This window comes from Folsomia candida, unplaced genomic scaffold, assembly GCF_002217175.1.
Source record: "Folsomia candida strain VU population unplaced genomic scaffold, ASM221717v1 Fcan01_Sc007, whole genome shotgun sequence".
Lineage (NCBI taxonomy): Eukaryota > Metazoa > Arthropoda > Collembola > Entomobryomorpha > Isotomidae > Folsomia > Folsomia candida.
In genome coordinates this window covers 3,332,291-3,352,413 of record NW_019091199.1, presented here as the reverse complement: position 1 = coordinate 3,352,413, position 20,123 = coordinate 3,332,291, and the positions used below count along the sequence as shown (strand labels likewise).

At 40.2% G+C, this 20,123-nt stretch overlaps 2 protein-coding genes across 3 annotated transcripts; one reads left to right on the top strand and one right to left on the bottom strand.

Moving 5' to 3' along the window:
* The first annotated feature begins 6,261 nt into the window (after window positions 1-6,261).
* LOC110852467 (growth/differentiation factor 8) lies at window positions 6,262-13,790 on the top strand. 2 transcript variants are annotated; one of them, XM_022100548.2, is made up of 4 exons: window positions 6,262-7,333; window positions 10,424-10,625; window positions 10,738-10,966; window positions 11,058-13,790. In XM_022100548.2, the coding sequence occupies exons 1-4, from the start codon at window positions 6,781-6,783 to the stop codon at window positions 11,439-11,441; spliced, it is 1,368 nt and encodes a 455-aa protein (XP_021956240.1). In that variant the 5' UTR covers window positions 6,262-6,780; the 3' UTR covers window positions 11,442-13,790. The 2 variants fall into 2 exon arrangements, with proteins under 2 accessions (XP_021956240.1, XP_021956239.1); XM_022100547.2 differs by having other exon boundaries at window positions 6,264-7,333; window positions 11,055-13,790.
* A 2,717-nt stretch (window positions 13,791-16,507) lies between these two features.
* Window positions 16,508-20,065, bottom strand: LOC110852564 (transmembrane protease serine 9). Its single transcript, XM_022100662.2, has 14 exons — window positions 19,307-20,065; window positions 18,994-19,171; window positions 18,747-18,865; window positions 18,509-18,672; window positions 18,339-18,439; window positions 18,215-18,259; window positions 17,989-18,124; window positions 17,764-17,892; window positions 17,478-17,679; window positions 17,240-17,335; window positions 17,063-17,176; window positions 16,915-16,927; window positions 16,736-16,846; window positions 16,508-16,659 (listed from the first exon to the last, which is right to left on the bottom strand). Exons 1-14 carry the CDS (start codon window positions 19,469-19,471, stop codon window positions 16,577-16,579), a joined length of 1,656 nt encoding a protein of 551 aa, XP_021956354.2. The 5' UTR covers window positions 19,472-20,065; the 3' UTR covers window positions 16,508-16,576.
* Window positions 20,066-20,123: the final 58 nt, after the last annotated feature.

Below are 20,123 nucleotides of genomic sequence, written 5' to 3'. Positions count from 1 at the left end.
TGTACACATCATATATTCACACTTTTGTACCAGAAAATGTTGGCAAAATATGTGTGCGAGGACCACGTCATTTCATGGATATCAAGAACTCTAATGCTTAATGATATACGAGATCGTGTCCTCCTGAACCAAATCTGCACATGTGTATGTATATCCACATGACATCAACTCTTATTTAGCTGTATGTATACATCTTTGTTCATCATCACTATCACTCAGGAGGAATTATGTACCAAACGACCATTAATTTATATTTCACGCTGTGTGGCAAGTTGCGGGGTCGTTCTACTACTTAACTGATGCATGGATGAATTAGTATAGATGGATTCATTAGTGAGAGGTCAGGTCAGGTCACATCAACAGCCACCACCAACCACGACAGTTTACATACCTACATTTTCTCCGATCGAGAGTGGTTCGTTGGTGATAAATAAATACAATGCATGCGTGTGTGAATCATGGCTACCAAATTAACAAGAGGACAACCATGTCACAGCTTCAGTAATTCTCGAACGGGTATTACATATGTATACTCATCTGTGAAATTATGCACAAAATAACCCGCAACCACAAATCTTTCGCTAAAATTTACCGAGGGCCATTACAAATACACTTATCTTACACAGTCTTAGGATTAGTAACTAATTTTATATTTTTTTGATTCTGCACAATTCAGTTACTCAAATTAAAAATGTCGGTACGTGCACTTATCTTGCTTCTCTGCACAAATGAGCTACATCATACACATATAAATAATATATACATATAAATGTATCATATATGTACATTACATAGAAGCATATATATATGTATGTAAATATATACATATAAGTACATATACATGTGTATACATAAGATACATCTGCATAAGTATATATATATAAATATATATAGCTACATACATATTTATACACAATGAACTCCCAACACTCTGAATGTGCCGAGTAGATCGAAAACCATATTCGACTATTTTTATGCCAAGCAAATTTTACTTGGCATAAAGCTTATGGTTTGTACATTGGAGTACACGGTCATCCTTACACTGTATGGAAAGTATGATTGTGCGGATCGATGTAGAGTGGCAAAAGTGCATTTAATTTAGGTACTTCATCAGCAGAAGATTGAGCAAAACAGCTATTTTTACCATTTACGCCTGGGCATAAAACATGATCAGCATGAATGCTCACTCAACGGACATTAAATAAGTACATGAATTAAGGAAGCTGTAGATTTGATAATCCAACAATTTTATAAGATACCAGTTTTATGTGTTTGTTTAGCTAAATGTCACGTTCGTCAACTACTTACGTACTTTACTCCTCGCAGAAGCAGTAAGTACATTATTATATTTATTAAAATATCGGTTTGTCCAGAGGAATGCATTTACGTGTGTGTGTGTGAAATTAAAACATGGTTTGCATTTCCGTTGTTCATGTCTCACAAATTATTTATATATTTATAATTTGGCTATTATTAGTACTCGTACAAAAATGACATCCTGTTTGTAATTGCAAAAACAAGCAGCACGGAGACTCCTTACTACGTCAGTCAATTGGTACATGTTTTTTGTGACCTGCAGGCAGGATATCGTATTCGACGCCTCATTTACATAAGTATTATTAGTTTATATATATGAATTCTCAGCCGTAATCCTCCAGCCATAAAAAAGGGGTGAAACATGACCAGAGGTCTTATCGTCGTTCAAAACTTGAGAATGGTGGAACAATAAGAATAGGAATTTGTGTAATATAAATAAGTAATAGTGGTTAAGTGCTGGAGTGAAATGGTGGTGACACTGACGTCGTCTCATCTCCTTCAGATCGTATCAAGGAGATTAGGTCTCATTTCACTCTTTCGTTGTATTCGGCGTCTCATCTTCCTCCCTCGCCACGTATTTATTTACGACACTTCACACCATCCAATATGCTCGTATTCAAATGTGTGCTGTATGAGTGGGTGTGGGCCGGGGAAGGTGTGGATTGCTTTCAGTCAGCTTGCAATTGCAATCCAGATAATAATCTCGCTCCAAAATATTGTCGTCCCTCAGTTCATGCAAATCATTTCCGGGAAAGAAAAGTGCATAATAATACGAATCAATGGATGCAATGAGGCAAATGCATACAGATATTCGCAAAATTGACGCATCGATTCTTGGAATGGATGCACAATAATATTTGTGTGATTCGATTCTTGAATTACACAAGTCTAAATAATCGTACCTCACCTCATAATGAGCTGAATAAAGCATGTTTAGATATGTAGAGGTTGCATTTCATATGTCTCCCCAAGCTAAGGATAAGCATGAAGTGTTCACTTTGACTCGATACTGTTTCTATGCATCGATTTGCATGTGCAGTTGCTGTATGCAGTGGTGGTGAGAAAAGGATTCTGGCCAAATGAATGGAATGAAGCAGTTAATTATTATTTTTAAATTGCAAGTTGGGCTGACGGATTCCCATGCACGAAATTCGACGTCGTTCCTTCATTAATCCGGTCACCACCCTTTGAGCCAGGTTGTAGATTTATAGCCACCATCTCGCACCGTACATGATAGTAATTGCAGTTTGCTCCAAAAATGCCTATCAACTAAAGAGTTTATTGCAAAGCTTTGATGATATTTGGTATATGGATATTAATATTATCGATACCCGCATGGATACATGGATGCACAAATGTACCTTGGTTTTACATAACCCCATGTACACCATGAAATATTATTCGTCGTCACATCACATATTGTAAACATTTGTCCCAGAAATTATGCATGCAGTCATAATTGGACTGGGCCTGGAAGTTTTGCACATATACAAATGCACAACAAGCCAACTTTTCAAGCTCGACGGCGACATGTGCACCTTCGATTCTTCATTTATTGTCAGCCTATTTCTCAATCCTTCACATCAATATGAAAATATGGAAATCCGTTTCTTTTTATGTACTTCTTGGAAGGAATCGTATAAAATTTCACATCGCTGCTTCATACATCCCAGCAGAAAGAGAGACCGGAAATCCTTAATGTCCTAGTACCATTGGAGTATTTATATGCATGTATGCATGTAGGGGCAAAAGAAGTAGCGCTGGCTGTTGAATATTTGCTTATCTAATGATAAGGTTAGAAACTAATCTTAATTATTACATAGGCAAATTGTGGTGGCGTGTATGTATGCAAGTAATGAGTGCACATATCTATCTTGGTATGCAACAAGTGCACTGTGCATGTGTAATCTTGTCCTCTTCGTACATCATAAATATGTGTCACCCCAAATTGCAAAGATGCAAGATAAGGATTTTGAAGCCAAGGATGTTGGTTGACTTGGAATTGAAATTCAACCGGAAAACGACGATGTAAATCAAACGCACAAACATATTAAAATTGGTTAGGTGGAATGGGGATTCAGCAGAATTGAAGATCAAGGACAAACTCTATGCAGTGGTTGAGAGAATGAGAAAAACATGCCAAAAAATCAGAGATCTTCAACAGATAAGACTTATGTACATCGGTATTATATAACATTATTATTATATTTACATTCTTGGCCACTTTTAATTTGATATAAATTTCAATATTGCTCCCTGAAGAAGATAGAAACTTGCTGTTGAAAGCTTGGAGCAATCACACAATTGGTTGGATAGTTTCAAATTTTACTAAAATGTACGTAGATTGTTGTCGGATTGAAATCCAGTCCACCCAAATTATTTAAGATCGATCCGATCGGGCCGAATCGAACCTCGGCACATAGGTGAATAATAGAAAAGAAACTATAAACTGTATGTAGGTGCATGCCAAACACTAAAACATGCTACTTATTTACCAGTATAATGTGAATCTGTGATAATGGAATTTTATCCGATCCATCCCACTGTCGATCATATAAAATGGAGATGTATCGAGTCTTCATCATACGTACATAACTGACCTACAAACAAGTGGCCCCAAAAGACAGAATATGTATCGTGAACGACGAATTTTCATTCATTCAATTGTTGTCGTAATATGTAACAACATTTATTTATTAATGATACGTGTTGGTGTTCTGGAAATTCGTCCATGCATGATGCCACTCACTAGATCCTATTTATACTCTGGGGGTTAACAGCAGCAATTAATTACATACATCGGGCGACGATATCTTCAGCTACCGTAATCCACCAGGCATTGCGTTCTGTATGGAAAGTTAAGATATAGTATGTCCAAGTTCTTTATCTTTCGCAAAAGCTGACCGATTTCTCCCATTCTCAATGATCAAGTGGAGTCAATGCACATAAAGCTATACGTAAATAAAAACCTATGCAGTGCAACTTCATATAGCCCGAGGCAGAAAATTATCGTATCTTCCAAATCCGCAATCCACCCACTCAAAATCACGGCGAAATCATGACATGCATAAAAAAATGTAGCAGATCTGTCCACGAAATTGTATCAGAGTGACGTATACAAAAAACGAAGCTAATAAAACTTTTACAATTTTAAAGACAACCATAAATTTCATAGCTTCCACGACTATTTTCGAAAACCCGTCGGGGTCACCCTATTGTGTCCCTCAAAATTTGGACGTTATAAATTCCAAATTCCAGTCTTCTACGATCATTTCTAATAATCTGCGCCAAAAACCCAACCGACATATGTGAACTAGTCCAGTTCACCGATTTTGTCCATCTTCGAACTTAATTCCTCATTTGTACACATATTACATATACCTATGCAAAGTTTAAAGTGGATCGGATAAAGTTAATCTTTAATCATATGATGAGACATATTTGCAGACTGATTCCATAAGCCTGACTCACTCTAAAAAAGTATAAACCAAAAAAAGGAGCTCATTTGCCTGACCATAAATAACCAATAGATGCATGTTCTGAATACACATACAAACACTCTCCTCAACTACGTAACTCGAGTTGCCAATTTGTCTGGTGCACAAAAATTAATGGTTTCATCATCCTGAACTTTCTCATTCATATGTATACGAATCTATATAAGCAGCATAATAAGTAGCAGCACACACACTATCGACATTAATCGACAATAACGAACATAAATTAAACTTGTGTAGATCCAGCAAAAGTTTTCTCTGCATCCACCACCACTCAGATTGGCATAAATTCAAAAAAGAAAGTTTGAGTTGCTTTGCTCTTTCTTTCATTGGCAACCACTGTGCGTCACACCTGTCATATTTGAGACCCTAGCAGCCACCTCACTCACTTTTCCTCCCACACCACACCCACCAATACCTAAATACAGCAGCTACTACGTGTGCTCAATTGTTTACTGCAAATCATTTCGTCTTTACTCCAAAAATGTCCTCAATTAGCCTCCGTTGATTGACAGGAGGACTAATGGACTGGAGCAGGAAAAGACAAAGAGGTTCCTTTCGACAAAAAGACCACCAGAAAGAAACAATATGCAATGTGTACGTATGTATAATATGCAGTGATAGGCAGCTTGATGGATAATGACTGCGGGGTGGAAGTACAAATTGCGAGAAAAGTACTGACGAAGAATGTGAAGCTTTCCCAATGACGACACACACCCGGTCACATAATGAAACATCTATTTAGATTGATGTATTGATTCTCGAACCACGTAATATCCTCCGGATGGAACAACCCCCGCGTAAAAAGGATGCCAACCATCAACAGAGATCAGTTCACATACTGTTGAAAATCCTCATCACCGTCAACCACCTTATTCCGAATTATGGCAGAGAGACCATCAAGAGAGGTATCCGCTCGTGGAAGTCGCTTACTCCATGACCCTCATCCCTATGCAAACATGTCAATCAATCCGGTACCAGAGATTCAATCGTGGAATGTTTTTCCATTTTTTTGAATCCAAATGTATGTATGCATGTATCTGTATTTATATGTACGATCCATCATCACCCCCTGAGATCCTGATATGTACATACAAACTGAATACGCTAAAAAGTTGTGAATTTCATTCTTGTGGTTTCTACACATCCTCACTTGAATAAGTATGAAACTGCAATTTGTGGATATGAAGAGTTGAGCTATATAGCTTCTTCCTCCATCCATGAATGAATGATGATGACGGTGACGAGGACGATGAATACGTAGTGAAGAGCACATTTATTGTGGGCCTTTGCATGTACATGTCTGATTAACTACAGCCGTCGACCCACCAAACGTAACTAACCCCCTTTGGTCAATATGTGACAATTCTCGTTGAAATTTTGACTCGTTCCCCACCACGACTCCTCATGCAGAAGATACTCCTCCGCTGGCGTGTGGTGGAGATATAAAAGAGTGGACAATCTCAGGAACGCAGCCAGTTTCGCTCTTGCACTCCTCTCTGGAACCCCATGCAGAATAATCGTCACCTGAAAACGGCACACCCACGTTAACCTGCAAAATCTTTCTCGCAACGTATGTACCATTGATTGTATTCTACCAAGTCGACAGAACCAAGGGAAAGCAGTGCACGTAAAGTGGCAACAAATACGAGTTTATCATTTTATGCCCGAGTTGTGGACCTGCGTATCGTCGTCTCACTGGAGCTTGGATTGGTTTGGATTGGATATATAAGGAGCCAAGTGCTGTCAAAGACATTCATCAGTTCACAAAGTCGAGCATTTACGACTACACTTTGCTCTCCTGCAGTAGCTCTTCACCACTCACTCTGCACCAGTGTCATTGGTTGCTCGAGAGCAATACTTGGTAAAAAAATAGTGTGTGAACAAAACTTGCACCTACACGAGTTATTATTGTCCAGAGAAATTGGTGTGGATTTTTTAGCCAAGGGCGAGTAAGTTTCTGAAAATGGGTTACACAGAGAACGGGAAAGTGGTGATTGTGGCGGTGGGTGTCCTGTACTATGTCCTGACCTCCTCGGTCTCCACGGGGTCACCACAACCCTTCAAGAGACGTGGGAGTAGGAGCACCCCCCTCTTATCCACCACGACGACCAACGGTATCAACCCTCTCGCGGCGGAGGGGGGCGGAGAAAAGTTTGGCAACGAAACCTATTTCAACGACATTGGGGAGATTTGCAACGCGGAGGCGGTTCTGCAGGGGGGCGGTCTTCCTGCCTCCTCGGGAGGAGGGGGGTCCACAAACCTGGCTCACCGCTGTCGCAAGTTGGACATTGGAGACATCAAGAAACATTCGCTGCTCATGATTAAGCAGGAAATTTTGAGAAAGTTGAGACTGGACGAGAGCCGACTCCCCAACATTTCCGCAGCTGGACACCCCATCCCAGCCGCTTACCTCTCAGAGTTCTTCCAGGGCCAGTACCAGGGCGACTCCCCCAACACCGAGTTCGACGATGACGAGCACGCTAAAACCGAGAAAATTATTGCCTTTGCTAAAATAGGTGAGTTTTTATTCCTACTACAGACCCAGCATTTTTGGTAGAAAGCAATTATTTTGGTGGAAAGGGCTGTCGCCCGGAAATAGTAGCTGACAGGTAGAATGCATACTGTGTACGACAGCGGGTGTAATTTATTATTTACGTACTGCAGCCAGACAAATATAATGGCATAATCATGGGAAATCATGTGTAATTGAGCATAAAATGGCAATAACCGGCATTTTGAGGTTGCTAGACAGAAGTGAGACAACGGGGGTACAAGTTAATTGCCACTCTACGCTAACCCATATCCATTTCACCCGGATTTACCCGACATGTTAATAATAAAAGCAGGCTCGAGTTTCTACCACGGGAGGAAGAATCGATTGTTGCTGAAAAATATATGTGTGGCATGCATGATATTTTTGGTTGGCATTCAGCGTACGTGTTTGCGTATATAGTACGCTGACCGGCGAGTGTTTGCTTAAAGATTTCGGGGAAAATGAAAACGACAATTTCTGTGTAGCAGGAGTTGAGGGCATAGTTGAGCGACCTGTTGCTTGGTCCGACACGGACTGACCGGCTTGACCTGGTCGTCTTTGCCTTGGATCATATCCAGAGTCAATAGTAACAGTGAGATAAGGAATTTTGAAGGTGGTTCCTCCAGGCCAGCTCTATTTATAGCAGAAAAAGAGAGAGAGATGATAAGCACTAGGATGATTGGACTGGTGATGTATGCAGTGCAAGCGTCTCTCGCCTTACTATTGTTATGCGTAAGACAGATATTTTTTAGGCCATGTAATCCGAAAATGCACATTTTATTCGTGTGGATGAGTAGAGCAAGTAGGGATGATAAAAGCAGCAGTCCATGCCTCGTCTACATGTTGAGGAGAAGATCAAAGTAAATATTAGCCCGTCTTGGAGTCTCCATCCATACGCTCTTCACCACAATAAGCTCCACATTTCATGAGCACTGCTATCAAGATGACGGTCCGGTCAATGCCAAAATCGACTTGAGGCAAGATGGACACTTTGGTGCGGACCCTTCCCTGGCGACGTTGGACAAAAGCACTGTCACTGCGGGGGAAGGAACGTGAGCCAGCTCGTGCGTGGCAACCGTTATCACCATCACTGCATTCTTCTTCTCCCACAGGCCAAGTGTCATCAACTGATTAATGTCAGCCATGTAACGAGCCAGCCAACCAACCAACTCACAACAAGGACCGTCTTTTTCGTTGCTCATCGCACTACTCTTGGATTTCTTGGTTGCAAGGCAGGAGTTGAGCCAAGTTCATCATCTCTTCACTCTGATGCCCCTGACTCTCAATGTCAAGTCGAACATGTAATGCGTGTGTGTGTATATGTTCCCCATTCCATTCCAATGATTTATTTATTCCAACCCCACAGAAAATGACGACAATAACAAGAGCATACGAGTAAAATATGATCAGGCGTTGGGTTAGGTTCCAAACAAGACTGATTTACTATGCAGATCCGGCTCAGTCCAGAAGTGGGGAAGATGAGACGGTGCAACTTTCCCACGATCCCTTCTCGCTCTCTCTCTCTCTCTCCTAATAATGCATCGCCTTATCTCGGCCCATTCAGAAATCTGACCAGCCCGTGAAAAATGACACCACGCTCGACGACATGTAGAAGCCATGTCACTCACAAGTCTCATTGTCTCATCCCCAGCATAGTTATTCTTTAGTTGAGCGACGCCTAGGCCGTTTGATGCACCACTCACTCTTCATGTGCGGATATTTTACACGGGCAGAGATACATAGACGATGATAATAATCACATAATAGCCAGCTTATGCCATCCATCCATCTAATCAAGCTCATTTATTTACTCAATTGCAAAAATGAAACGGTATACAGTCGTTTATTATGAAGTCTAGACTGGGCTGCAGACGAGCTTATAAACATACGACAACTTGCAGACTGTGTCCAACATGACAAGAGCCGCAATTTTGTATGCATGCATGATTTTTTAAATTCCGCACGACAAGTCATTTGGTTTTCCGTTGAGGATTGCATAAAAGGCGTGGGTGCATCTCTGCCAAACGGATAATTTGAATTAGTTTGAGGAAAAGAAAGTGCTCCGATGGGAGTACTTTTCATGTGACGTGTAAAAGATGGATGGGTGGATGGATGGTTAAAATACGTTCAACTTTCCTCGTCCGTCGTCAACTTGATCTTTGGCAGTGAGTGGTTCTGCTGGTCTCGCTCTCTTATTTTGGTTCCAAAGCGACTTTGGTAAACCAGTCCGTGTGGATGAGATGGATGGTGCGACCTTTGTCCCCTTTTCTTGTCTTACATTAATTTGTGCTGGAATAATAACTTGCTTGCTTTGGCTCTTTGACTATGCACGAATGGATTTAGGATTAGAGAGAGGACGTGAGCAAAAGTAGATGGACATTCATTTTTGAGCGCGGCATGAGTTGTTGTGAAAATTGATAACAACTTAATTTAATTCACTTTACTCGTCTTTTTGTCCATGGGCCCGGCCTATTATATAACAGCCTCCCACCCCACACACATTTTTTGTATCACTTTTATCATTGCATGCTCAAGCCAACAACTTTAGTGTAAATGGGGCCCATTTTTGGGTTCATATCTGTCGTCCGTATGTGCATGCGGCGGAGTTAATTTGCAGTTTATTGACTTATTCCAGCAAATATATAATACCACCAGAGTCACTCAAAGAGGAAAATAAACAGATAAATGTCAGAAGCACATTAATTAATTAATTTCAGCGATAATTTGGCATACACATTAAAGTAGCATTAGTGTTGATTTGATATTCGTTACTGTTACCTTCAAAATCACAACAAGGAAAAATGAGGTTCAATGTCACAAAACAAATATAGCATGAGACATGCAAATTTCTTCACCTTTCACCATTCCACAACAGAGCCAAAAAATATTTCAAGTTGTTCATGATTAGATTTCATAAATATGTATTGGTTGAAGTCGTCATACGCATTCAGGAATAGCGATGCATTCATGTCATGTTACACATGTAATAACTCGAATGATGGCTGCTTTTTGTATTCGACCCACTCTTCGCCATGTTCAATATTCTACCATTATTTATTGTGTGTCGTTGCAGGTCAAAAGAAAATCAACAACCATGCCATCCATCACTTTAGCTTTTCCGACAAGTTGGGGAACATGAAGATTGAGGGGGCGACCCTTCACGTCCACGTCAAGTTCCTCACTCCCAACGCGGACAAGAAGTCATATTCCATCCGCCTCATGGAAATCGTGCCCACGTTGGCCAAAGGAGACTCGCCAGTCTCCATCCAAGTCGGGTTAGTTGACAATATATCTAAACCCAAGCATAATCTGGAGGAGAAAGTAAAAAAAATGCGGACAATTTACCAATTTACTAATTCTTCCTTCCTTTCTCTGCCCTTTAAACAGGTTGTTCAAGCCCAACTCTCACACCACGTCAACCGTAACGTCAGGTGGGAGACATCGGCCGCAAACCAAGTGGATCCAGGTGGAAGTGAAGCAAGCCTTGGTGAACTGGATGGCGGAGAAGAAGTTTGGCTCCTCCAAGAAGATTGCCCTCATCATTGAAGCCGTCGAGGCCAACGGGCTCCCATCCAAGGACGTCGCGATCGAGACGGCCACCAATGACATCAACAATGTAAGAACGACTAATAAAAGAAGGCCTCGCCACCACGAGATTTTGTGTTCGCAGTCAAGTTAACTTTCGCTTTCACTTTCCCCCCCAGCAGTATCCCTTCATTGAGGTCCAAGTTTCTGAAAATGGCAAGTCCAGACCCCCACGAAACTTGGGAATGACGTGTGACGAGAACTCTCAAGAGGACAGGTGCTGTCGATATCCTCTCACCGTGGATTTTGAAGACTTTGGCTGGGACTGGATCATCGCGCCCAAAAAGTATGATGCCAACTACTGTTCCGGAAAGTGTCCCTACGCCTTTTTGCAGAGGTATCCCCACAACCACATCGTGCAGCAGGCCAATCCTTCGGGGGTTGGGGGCCCATGCTGTGCAGCCAGGAAGATGTCATCAATCTCCATGCTCTACTTCGACTCTGACTCCAACATTGTTTTCTCCGTACTTCCGGGGATGGTGGTGGACAAGTGCGGGTGCTCATAATTGCACTCAAAGTACGATATTTATTTTTAGGGTTCAGTTTATTTTCAAACCAATTTCTCAACTTTGAATTCCCTCTTTTCTTATACAACTGGCAATATTTATTTAGTTGTGCCGATCATGTTTGTTAGTTCGCCTCTATAGTATTTTCATGGGTAGCATGTACAACAATCAACACCAGAAACGATCAATATCATCATCGCAAGACGTGTGTGATACCCTGCACTGTTCATATTTTTATACTTTAGTTTGTTGTCAATTAGTACAAAAATACCATTTATTTTCGTACACACCTTTTCACACTTTTTAATTTTATTACGACTATAGTATCGCTAATTTTAGGATTCGTCTAGTTTAACACAGTTTAATGAGAGCATCCAATCACGGTGAATTGTAGTTGAAAGAGTCAAGAGTCATGCAATTGTTAACCAATCTCAAATAGCTTGTATTAATTAAGAGTAATATAGCGCATAGGATTTTTATGGCATGACTGACATATAATTTAGGAGATATTTAGATATATTTAGGATGACAGAGAGGAAGCCGAATTTTCTAGGGCTTAGTTCCAATTAAGGCAAGCAGTATAAAAAGTTGTACCGATTTATGTAACTCAAATAATGGATATTTACTACTTTTACATGCGACCCATGACACACACCAATGCCACTTGCTCATTATACCGACGACTGTGAATAACTCGTCAAGAATTATAGGACAGAGTGTTTTTTAGGGCCCCACAGTTTGAGCTAGTTTGAAGTTTGATTGCAACCACCCACTCTGGACATACCGTGATAATCAATCAAATCGTTTAGGAGTCCTACGAGATGGGCAAAGTGATTTGAGCGCAGTTTGATTCGAGGGCTTTCACCATAAACTATCCTCCACTTTTTTGTTTAGTTTAAATAGAATCGAATCCAAAAAGAGTCATTTTATAGTAATTATTCGAAGGAGTCATCACGATGACACGAGTCGACCCCCCACACAGTCATACTTACGAAGATGATATACATACATTTGTCTGCCGGCTTCACTTCGTTACTATTAATTAGGTTCATGTGTGTGGTGTTATGTTTTTGATTTATCATGATTATCATGATCATTATTACTCAACGACTCCAGCTCTGTCATAAATTAGGGAGACAATTGTCAGGCTCGAATCTCACCCGTCAGGTCCACTCGAATCGAATGGCATGTAAAGTATGGATGATTACAGTAACTCTTGTGGGGTCATAGTTCCTCTTCTCCAACCAACCAACCATCCGGCCCAGTAGCATCTAGAAATTACTAAAAATGTCAGATTCATCTAATTTGAATTCGAAATCTAAAATTGTTAAAATTCCTCAACTATCTATTTAAAGGTTGTTTTGTAGTCTACTTTTTACTAACTTAGTTTTAGATTATCATTTGCTATTGATGTACAAGTCTGACTTAAATAGTTTAAAGTGAAGCCCATTACACACATTGTCTCAATTATTTACAACCACTTGCGGTTTAATGTATGTAAATAAAATGGGTAATATAAGCCGAGCTTATTTTGTATCTCTCTCTAATAGCAAAGAATAGGGATCCAGAAACCGTGTTCAATCGTCGATATGTAAATTTTGTTATTATAAACAACATCGTTCTTGTTTTATAACTATAATTATATGATTATCACGTATGCATATTAAATCCGTAGCGTAATGGAGAGTTTGAAAGGTGTAAATATTTAGTTGTGGGCGCCTGTATGATTCTAGAAAAAAAGTGTGTAGATTTTTGAGCTGGGGTGTGACTGCGTCCAACTCCTCCCTCGACCAATTTAGAATGTTATGTACATTGCATAGCCATAATTTACTAAATATTTGTAAAATGTATGGCCAATTATCCCCCGTGAAAATACTTACACGACCCATACTTACTAGGATGCAATTCCTAGCATCATCATAATATTAGCGCGTGCACTTGTACAAAAATTGATCAAGATTGTATGTTTTATCGTTTTTGTAAGGATAGGATAGGACCTGCTGAACATGAAAAGTATACTTTGCAATTAAATTATTAAATGATAATAAGAATACGAACTGTTTGTGTGAGATTAGTAAGTTAAGAGAGAGGGAGATAACTTATGCACCCGTGAAGGGAACAGGTGACGGAGAAGATAAGGGACGAAAGGAATTCCACATAAATAGCTTACATTTTGTGATATTTCAAGTTTATATAACGTGTATGTATGTAGAATGGGAAGAAGAAAGTAGTCTCATTCTTCCCCGTATGTATATACTACTAACTTACTTAGGATTAGAGCTGATACTGCTATTATATCACAATGTTCATCAACTGAACTGAAAATAAAGAAAAGTTTTATAAAAATTAGATGACCTGTTCGAGTATTATCTGAAATGATTTGCTGGGCGGCATGAAGACCAGATTGCACAAATCCATCATATTTATGCATATTGGCATATCCTTGACTTGTGCTATGGAGTACTATGTATTTAATATTATTACTTAAATATTAATACCCCCTTCATTTGGTGCGATGCATGGTAAAACTGGACGGATACAGGTTTTCTTCGTTCTGAAATCCATTTGATGGGGCAAAAAGACGACGAGGATGAAAGAGAAAGCAACCCACGCAAGTCCCCGACTTTCTCTGCTTTATTCCTTCTGAAAAATATATAGGTCGACCATACTTATATGACAAATATGGACATAGCAATAAATAAATATAAATGCCTCCATTAAATAAGGACCACTTTAATCTTTGACAACCGAATAAACTATTATTAAGTCATTCATTTGATGTTCTGCTAAAAAACTTGGGAATATCATTCGATCATCATCAGCCATCGGTATAGTCGAATCAAGATGCACATTCATGATTACATGGAACATTATGGAACTTGAGTGCTTACAATTGTCAACGTAAATATTGCCAGCAATTTTCTCCAATCAAAAAGCACAGGAGGAAGAAATTATGCGTTGCAAAAGTAAAAGTGCAACATGAGAAAGTCAGAGTCGCATCCTCGAAATCAATTCAGAAATAAGTACTTACTGATGCATACATAAGCAGAAAACCTGCAGCTTCAGCCAGCATATTCTCGTACAATATTACTTCTATGAATTGCTTGATCTCCACAGATTACACAATTTCCACCCACCATCACCACTCCCACCCACGCCAGCCATCATAGTCGTCTATCCTACAACATGTGTGTCTGCCAAGCATTTATTCAATAGGGGATTGGGAGGATTTACGTGTACTTATGGTCTTGTCGCACCAAAATGCCATCTTGTAAAAAATTATCATGTTACACTCTGAGTGATATTGAAAATTTCAGAATATGTATGTAGCACCAAGAGAACGCCATCAAAAGGTCAGGTTACTCGATATTCCCCAATGAAATGGATTTGAATATTCTCCCTTTTTTAACTGGTACGTCTCACTCCCACCAGCACCACCACTTCCTGTCCATGAAAACATTATTTCCCATTCCACGAGGAAAAATCATGAATGAAATCCCGAGCGAGGAGTCGTAGGTCGTAGAAATGGCGAGGAGAATGCAGCAGAGTATTAACATTATGCAATAACATCCTGCATTCTACACACATACAAACATTACGTGCATTCATGAGTGATATGACGTCAATCAAAATAATTAAAGATCCACGCTATGCATATTAGTATTTATTTGGTGGCGACGAGTGCGGAACGAAAATCGTCGTCGAAAATAGTAATGCTTTTCGTGCAAATATTAATACGTGTGCAAATTTGACGCGAGCATTGTGTCATGGCTGCCACTGGTGATTTTCTTGAAGTAGAATTACTTCAACACCATCCGGGTCTCACGGATTATTGTTCAACCTCAACCTCACTCTTCCTTCATCGGGTAGACGTTGATGGATGGAGACAGCTCCAGTTTCACGTTTTATGATCTCGAATACTCTTTTTAATTCATTCTCTCTTTTATGATTGTTGAAAATGATGTTGCGCATTTAATTTCACTACAAAAATTCATTCAGAGTCGCGTCTGTTGGGTTAAGCTAAATAGAAAACTAGTGAGCGGTTAGAATCATTAATAAGTTTCTTATACCCAGTGTTTTACGTACATATGAATGAACCTGCCTTCGTTCACACGGATGCTCATAACTGCCTAAAAGTTTTAAGACGTCTACATAACTGCTCACCTATCAAGAGATAGAATAGCACTCATAAATACTATTTATAGCAGCATTATCAAGTTTACATTGCCCCCACTCCTTAGTTGAAGGTCATGGAAGGAAGTATTTCTTAACGTACAAGTACAGAAAGTTTGAATTACATTTGAATGCATATGGATTCCGTCCATAAGGGATCCGTTTGACTCTTGAGACAAAAACTGTACAGTAACAATACGTACTTATTAAGACGTACACATGTCCTCCTAATGTCGTCAGAGGTGCAGAGAACGTTGGTTGGTGTGGGTGAGACCTTGGCTCAGTAACTGGGTGACTCTTGGGAGAAACTTATGGGATTGAAGGGGCCAAGGTAATCAGAGTGGGAGCTACCTCACAACAATAGCCTTCAAGCTTAGTTTATGAAAGATGAAATTGAGAGAAACTATATATTCCATTTACTTCCGAGAACTAAAATCATCACGCCAGCCAAGAGCCATGTCAGTCATACACCTACGCATTCTTCTAGATACAAATGACGAAAAATGGCAGTGAGTGACGCTTTTGTTTATGTCTGGTTGTGGAACGGAAAAAATGAGACAAATAAAACAAACCCACCTGCGCCTTCAATTCCAGTCCGTCCTACATATGTAGCATGTCTAAGCACCCAAAATTCCAACTAATTGTGACCTCAAATATCAAAATTATACCCACAGAAGAGGTATCGATTGTTGTTTAAACTTTGCCTACTCAATTTCAGATACACATTTATATTGTGGAGTCATACAAACCACGCTTGGTTTCTCATAATGAAGCAGCTATGTAACTTGAACTGTTTCACCCACGATTATTTTTTAATCATTCATCACAAGTCACTACTCTCAACCATTCATCGGAGCTAGGGTTTGGTTCATTAAAAAAACTTCACAAGCCAGTCAACGCAACAATTTTTCATTCCACTAAAAATGAAAATGAAGGAGACAATTGAACAATTGAACATTTTTCTATTTGTCCTTCTCGTCCATGGATTCGCGACACCAGATTGGGTTGGATTTTCGAACGTGGTACTGCACCCAATCAGCCAAATCTAAACGAGAAGAGAGTTCAGTTCACCAAGAATCGACTATTTATATGACATATCGCCAGAGTATTGTGATTCGTACCAGTGACACGACTGTATATTCCCGGACGGTCCTTTCTGGCACAACCCTCACCCCAGCTCACAATACCAATTTGCAGAAATTGACCGTTAGCCTGCTTCAATGCAAGTGGACCTATTTTTGAAATGTCGGATGAGATAGGACATTCAAATTATGCGATTAATGAATAGTTTTATCCTTACCACCACTGTCACCCTGTTTTAATGGTGAAAGAAATTTGTTATCATTTTTATATATAATTCTCAACTTTAACTTCACGATAATCACGATTGCTTGACATCCAGTGCCTAAATGCTAAAGAATCGTGATTCATAATGTTGTTTTACACACAGTGCAGGAGTCGTGACTTCCGTCAGGGTATCCTGCACACAGCATTCTGTCCGAGAGTTCCGATTCCATCATTGCTGCACAGTCGTCAATAGGGAGGACAGGGACGTCCAGTTTCTGAAATTGCATACATTTCAACAAATTTCTGCATTTATTTCAATCTAAATTTAGTATGCGAACCTGCAGTAGGCGCGTTGTGGCGCCGGCCGTCTCTTCAGGCAACCCCCACCCCACGACTTTCGGAATAGTCCCATCGAAAGTGCGACGATCCCCGACCTTAATAATCGTTCGAGTAGAATTGCATCCGAATCAGAATCATATGAAAATCATAAAAGAAATAATCAAATATATTAATAAGTAATACGAAGAATTCATATTCAGATGAGATTCCTTTTATTTTATAATAAAATAATCCCACCTTTGGGAGACAGATGGGAGTGGCTTCAATAGAAGCCAAATCGACTGGGTGTGCCAGGCGAAGAAGAGCCACGTCAAAGTCATACTCCTCCGTGAACAAGGGGTGCATAATGATCTCTGCAATGTCCAGGCGAATCGTGCGTTCATCTTCATCCGTCACAGCTTTTTTGTTCCACCCAGATCCTTTTATTGACCCTTGCTCCCTAAGCGTCGTCGTATCATGCATGTACATATGTAGCAAAGTTAGTGATGTCAATATATGTAGATGCACCCTTGCCACGACCTACCCCAATTCTGCCTTATCGTTGGCAGCATCCGTTTTCGTAAAATCTAGCAGGTGAGCATGAAGTAAGACTTGGATTTGGTTCGCTGTCGTATTTGTGAACCAGAAGCAGTGAGCCGCGGTTAAAATCCATCTGAATAAGTTCAAGGCATTTCAATGAGGTGGACCTGGTGTAATTATACGGTAATACTATGCTTGTGATATTACTGCTTATTATTACGAAGCTCACCGATCATTGATGAGGGCAGATCCGCAAGTGGGTTCACGCGTCCCAGTCTCTACCACAGCACCTTGCCATGGGAATTCAAACTTTTTGGCATCCTCACCATTCACAATACGGTCATCCAGGTTCTGGATTCCACACACTGGAAAACGACGTTGGAAAATGATAGTATACTTCCCTATGCTAACTCACATTATTTGTCTCCATAAATTAATGATAAAGAAAGTTATACCGCATCGGTTATCAATCTTCTTCTTCTTGGTTTTGGAGAGGAGGTCTGCAAAGGAAGATTATCAATGATGTGCAATAATATGAGGTACATCAACATCTTTCAATACAAGTCCGTATGTGCATACCTGGGAGGACGCCCTTTCGCCCAAGCCCACATGACGCCTCACACTGCACTTTACCTCCTGAATGCCCCTTCACCGTGATGAAGAGGTCCCTCGCCCCGTATCTGTTTATATATCACTCTCTTTTACATGATCTATATTATTTATAGACCAATATTATGTTTTGTGTATACGATGCTCGGACGCCCCTCTTGTCCAACGAACTCTTGCCGCACACTCTGTGATTTCCACCCCAGCCGTCAGAAATCTCGAGGTAGCTATCCTCGCATTCCTCACCATCCTCCCCATGCAGCTGGATTGATCGACACCGGATCTCAGGCTGGCATTTGGGAGTGCCCTTTTTTGGAAAGAAAAATATCACAAATTGATTGCTATTACTCCTTAAATCCATACTGAGATCTGTCGACTTACTAATATGGTAAAATTGCAATTTTTTTGCGACCCGGCATCGATATGGACTGGGCCAGTAGTCACCAAATCGTAGACCTTGGAACATTCCCCATTGACTCCTTTTCCAGTTGCTTCACCACCTACATAAACATTTCCCACAATTCACAATTACGCGTAATGCTAATTAAAAAAACACGTCGATGCACACTATACAAACGCTCCTTTTCACCACAATACTCTACGTAGAATAGATGCAAACTTATTATACTTGTTCCGGACTCCTCCTCCCCCTCGGTCTCCTCCGATTCGCCACCCTCGTCCGCCGCGGTCTCATCCACGCCCTCGTCCGCAGCAGACTCAGCCGACTCGGACCCTTCTTCTTCCGACCTCTTGGATTTACCGGTGGGTGTGCTTCGACCAACTCTTGCTAGTCCATCCGCCTCCTCCTATTGTTTAACATGCAGTAATCCAAATCAAATCCACTCCATGATTTTTTATCATGATTCCAATAATCAAAGCAGAAATCAACGAGTTAATATGTTTTGCACAACATGCTTAAAACCCACTAGAAAAAATCTTACCAGGAGAAGAGCCCCCAGCGCAAGGATTATCAAGATGTGAAAGCACTTGGAGGTCAACATCTTCGAACCTGAAAGTGGAACAACCTCGTTCACAATAAAGTGAGGCGACTCCCTAATCAGTGACCTACGCGACAAACAATGCCCAGAAACGGGACACGATAACATACACCACAGTCCTTATAATGATGTTTGATCAACATCAACAAAAAACATTGATGCACAATAATAACCAGGAAATAAGCACTTAAATTGCAAGTTTAAAATCTATTTATTATGAATGCCGAGCTCATAAACCATTCACTTGACTGAACAAGTAAAACCAACCTAAGAGTTGAGTTAGCGACAGAGCTTAGATTAATAAAAGTGATTGAATGACTGATCATGTAAGTACTTTAAATTGTACTGGAACCTTTCGCTTAATCACCGCGACACATAATCAAAATTTAGGTTTGTTATCACGAACGTACATATTTAGATAATATTTAAACCAAACTGTTCTGGCTTCATTTCTCAGCTTTATTGGGGCCAAATTAGTGACACAGCCAAGTCCATTTATATATCTCTGTCAAATGTATTTCGATGATTCAAGGATGAGTTAAACTGGGTCACAAATTGCGACCTCGAAATGAAAGTTGCTTCCCAGTAACTTCCTATCTTTTTACCTCTTTTTAGATAAACATTTTAGATAAAGTAAGGAGTTTCTTTGGTTGGAGCATTCTCGACCATTTGGGGGAGAGAGTGGGAGAAATCGAGTGCTAGAATCTCGTCCTAGAATCCGGGATCAGACTGGCCCTAATTTCGTACTTCGTATTTCGCT

Excerpts from the sequence above, each read along its gene's own strand:
- LOC110852467 (XM_022100547.2), top strand. The coding sequence starts at position 6,781 with ATGGGTTACACAGAGAACGGGAAAGTGGTGATTGTGGCGGTGGGTGTC. Across the intron at positions 10,626-10,737 it reads CCAGTCTCCATCCAAGTCGG|GTTGTTCAAGCCCAACTCTC; the intron begins GTTAGTTGACAA and ends CCCTTTAAACAG. Across the intron at positions 10,967-11,054 it reads CCACCAATGACATCAACAAT|CAGTATCCCTTCATTGAGGT; the intron begins GTAAGAACGACT and ends TTTCCCCCCCAG.
- LOC110852564 (XM_022100662.2), bottom strand. The coding sequence starts at position 19,471 with ATGTTATCGTGTCCCGTTTCTGGGCATTGTTTGTCGCGTAGGTCACTG. Across the intron at positions 18,125-18,214 it reads GAAGATTGATAACCGATGCG|TGTGTGGAATCCAGAACCTG; the intron begins GTATAACTTTCT and ends GTCGTTTTCCAG. Across the intron at positions 17,680-17,763 it reads AACGATAAGGCAGAATTGGG|GGAGCAAGGGTCAATAAAAG; the intron begins GTAGGTCGTGGC and ends GACGACGCTTAG.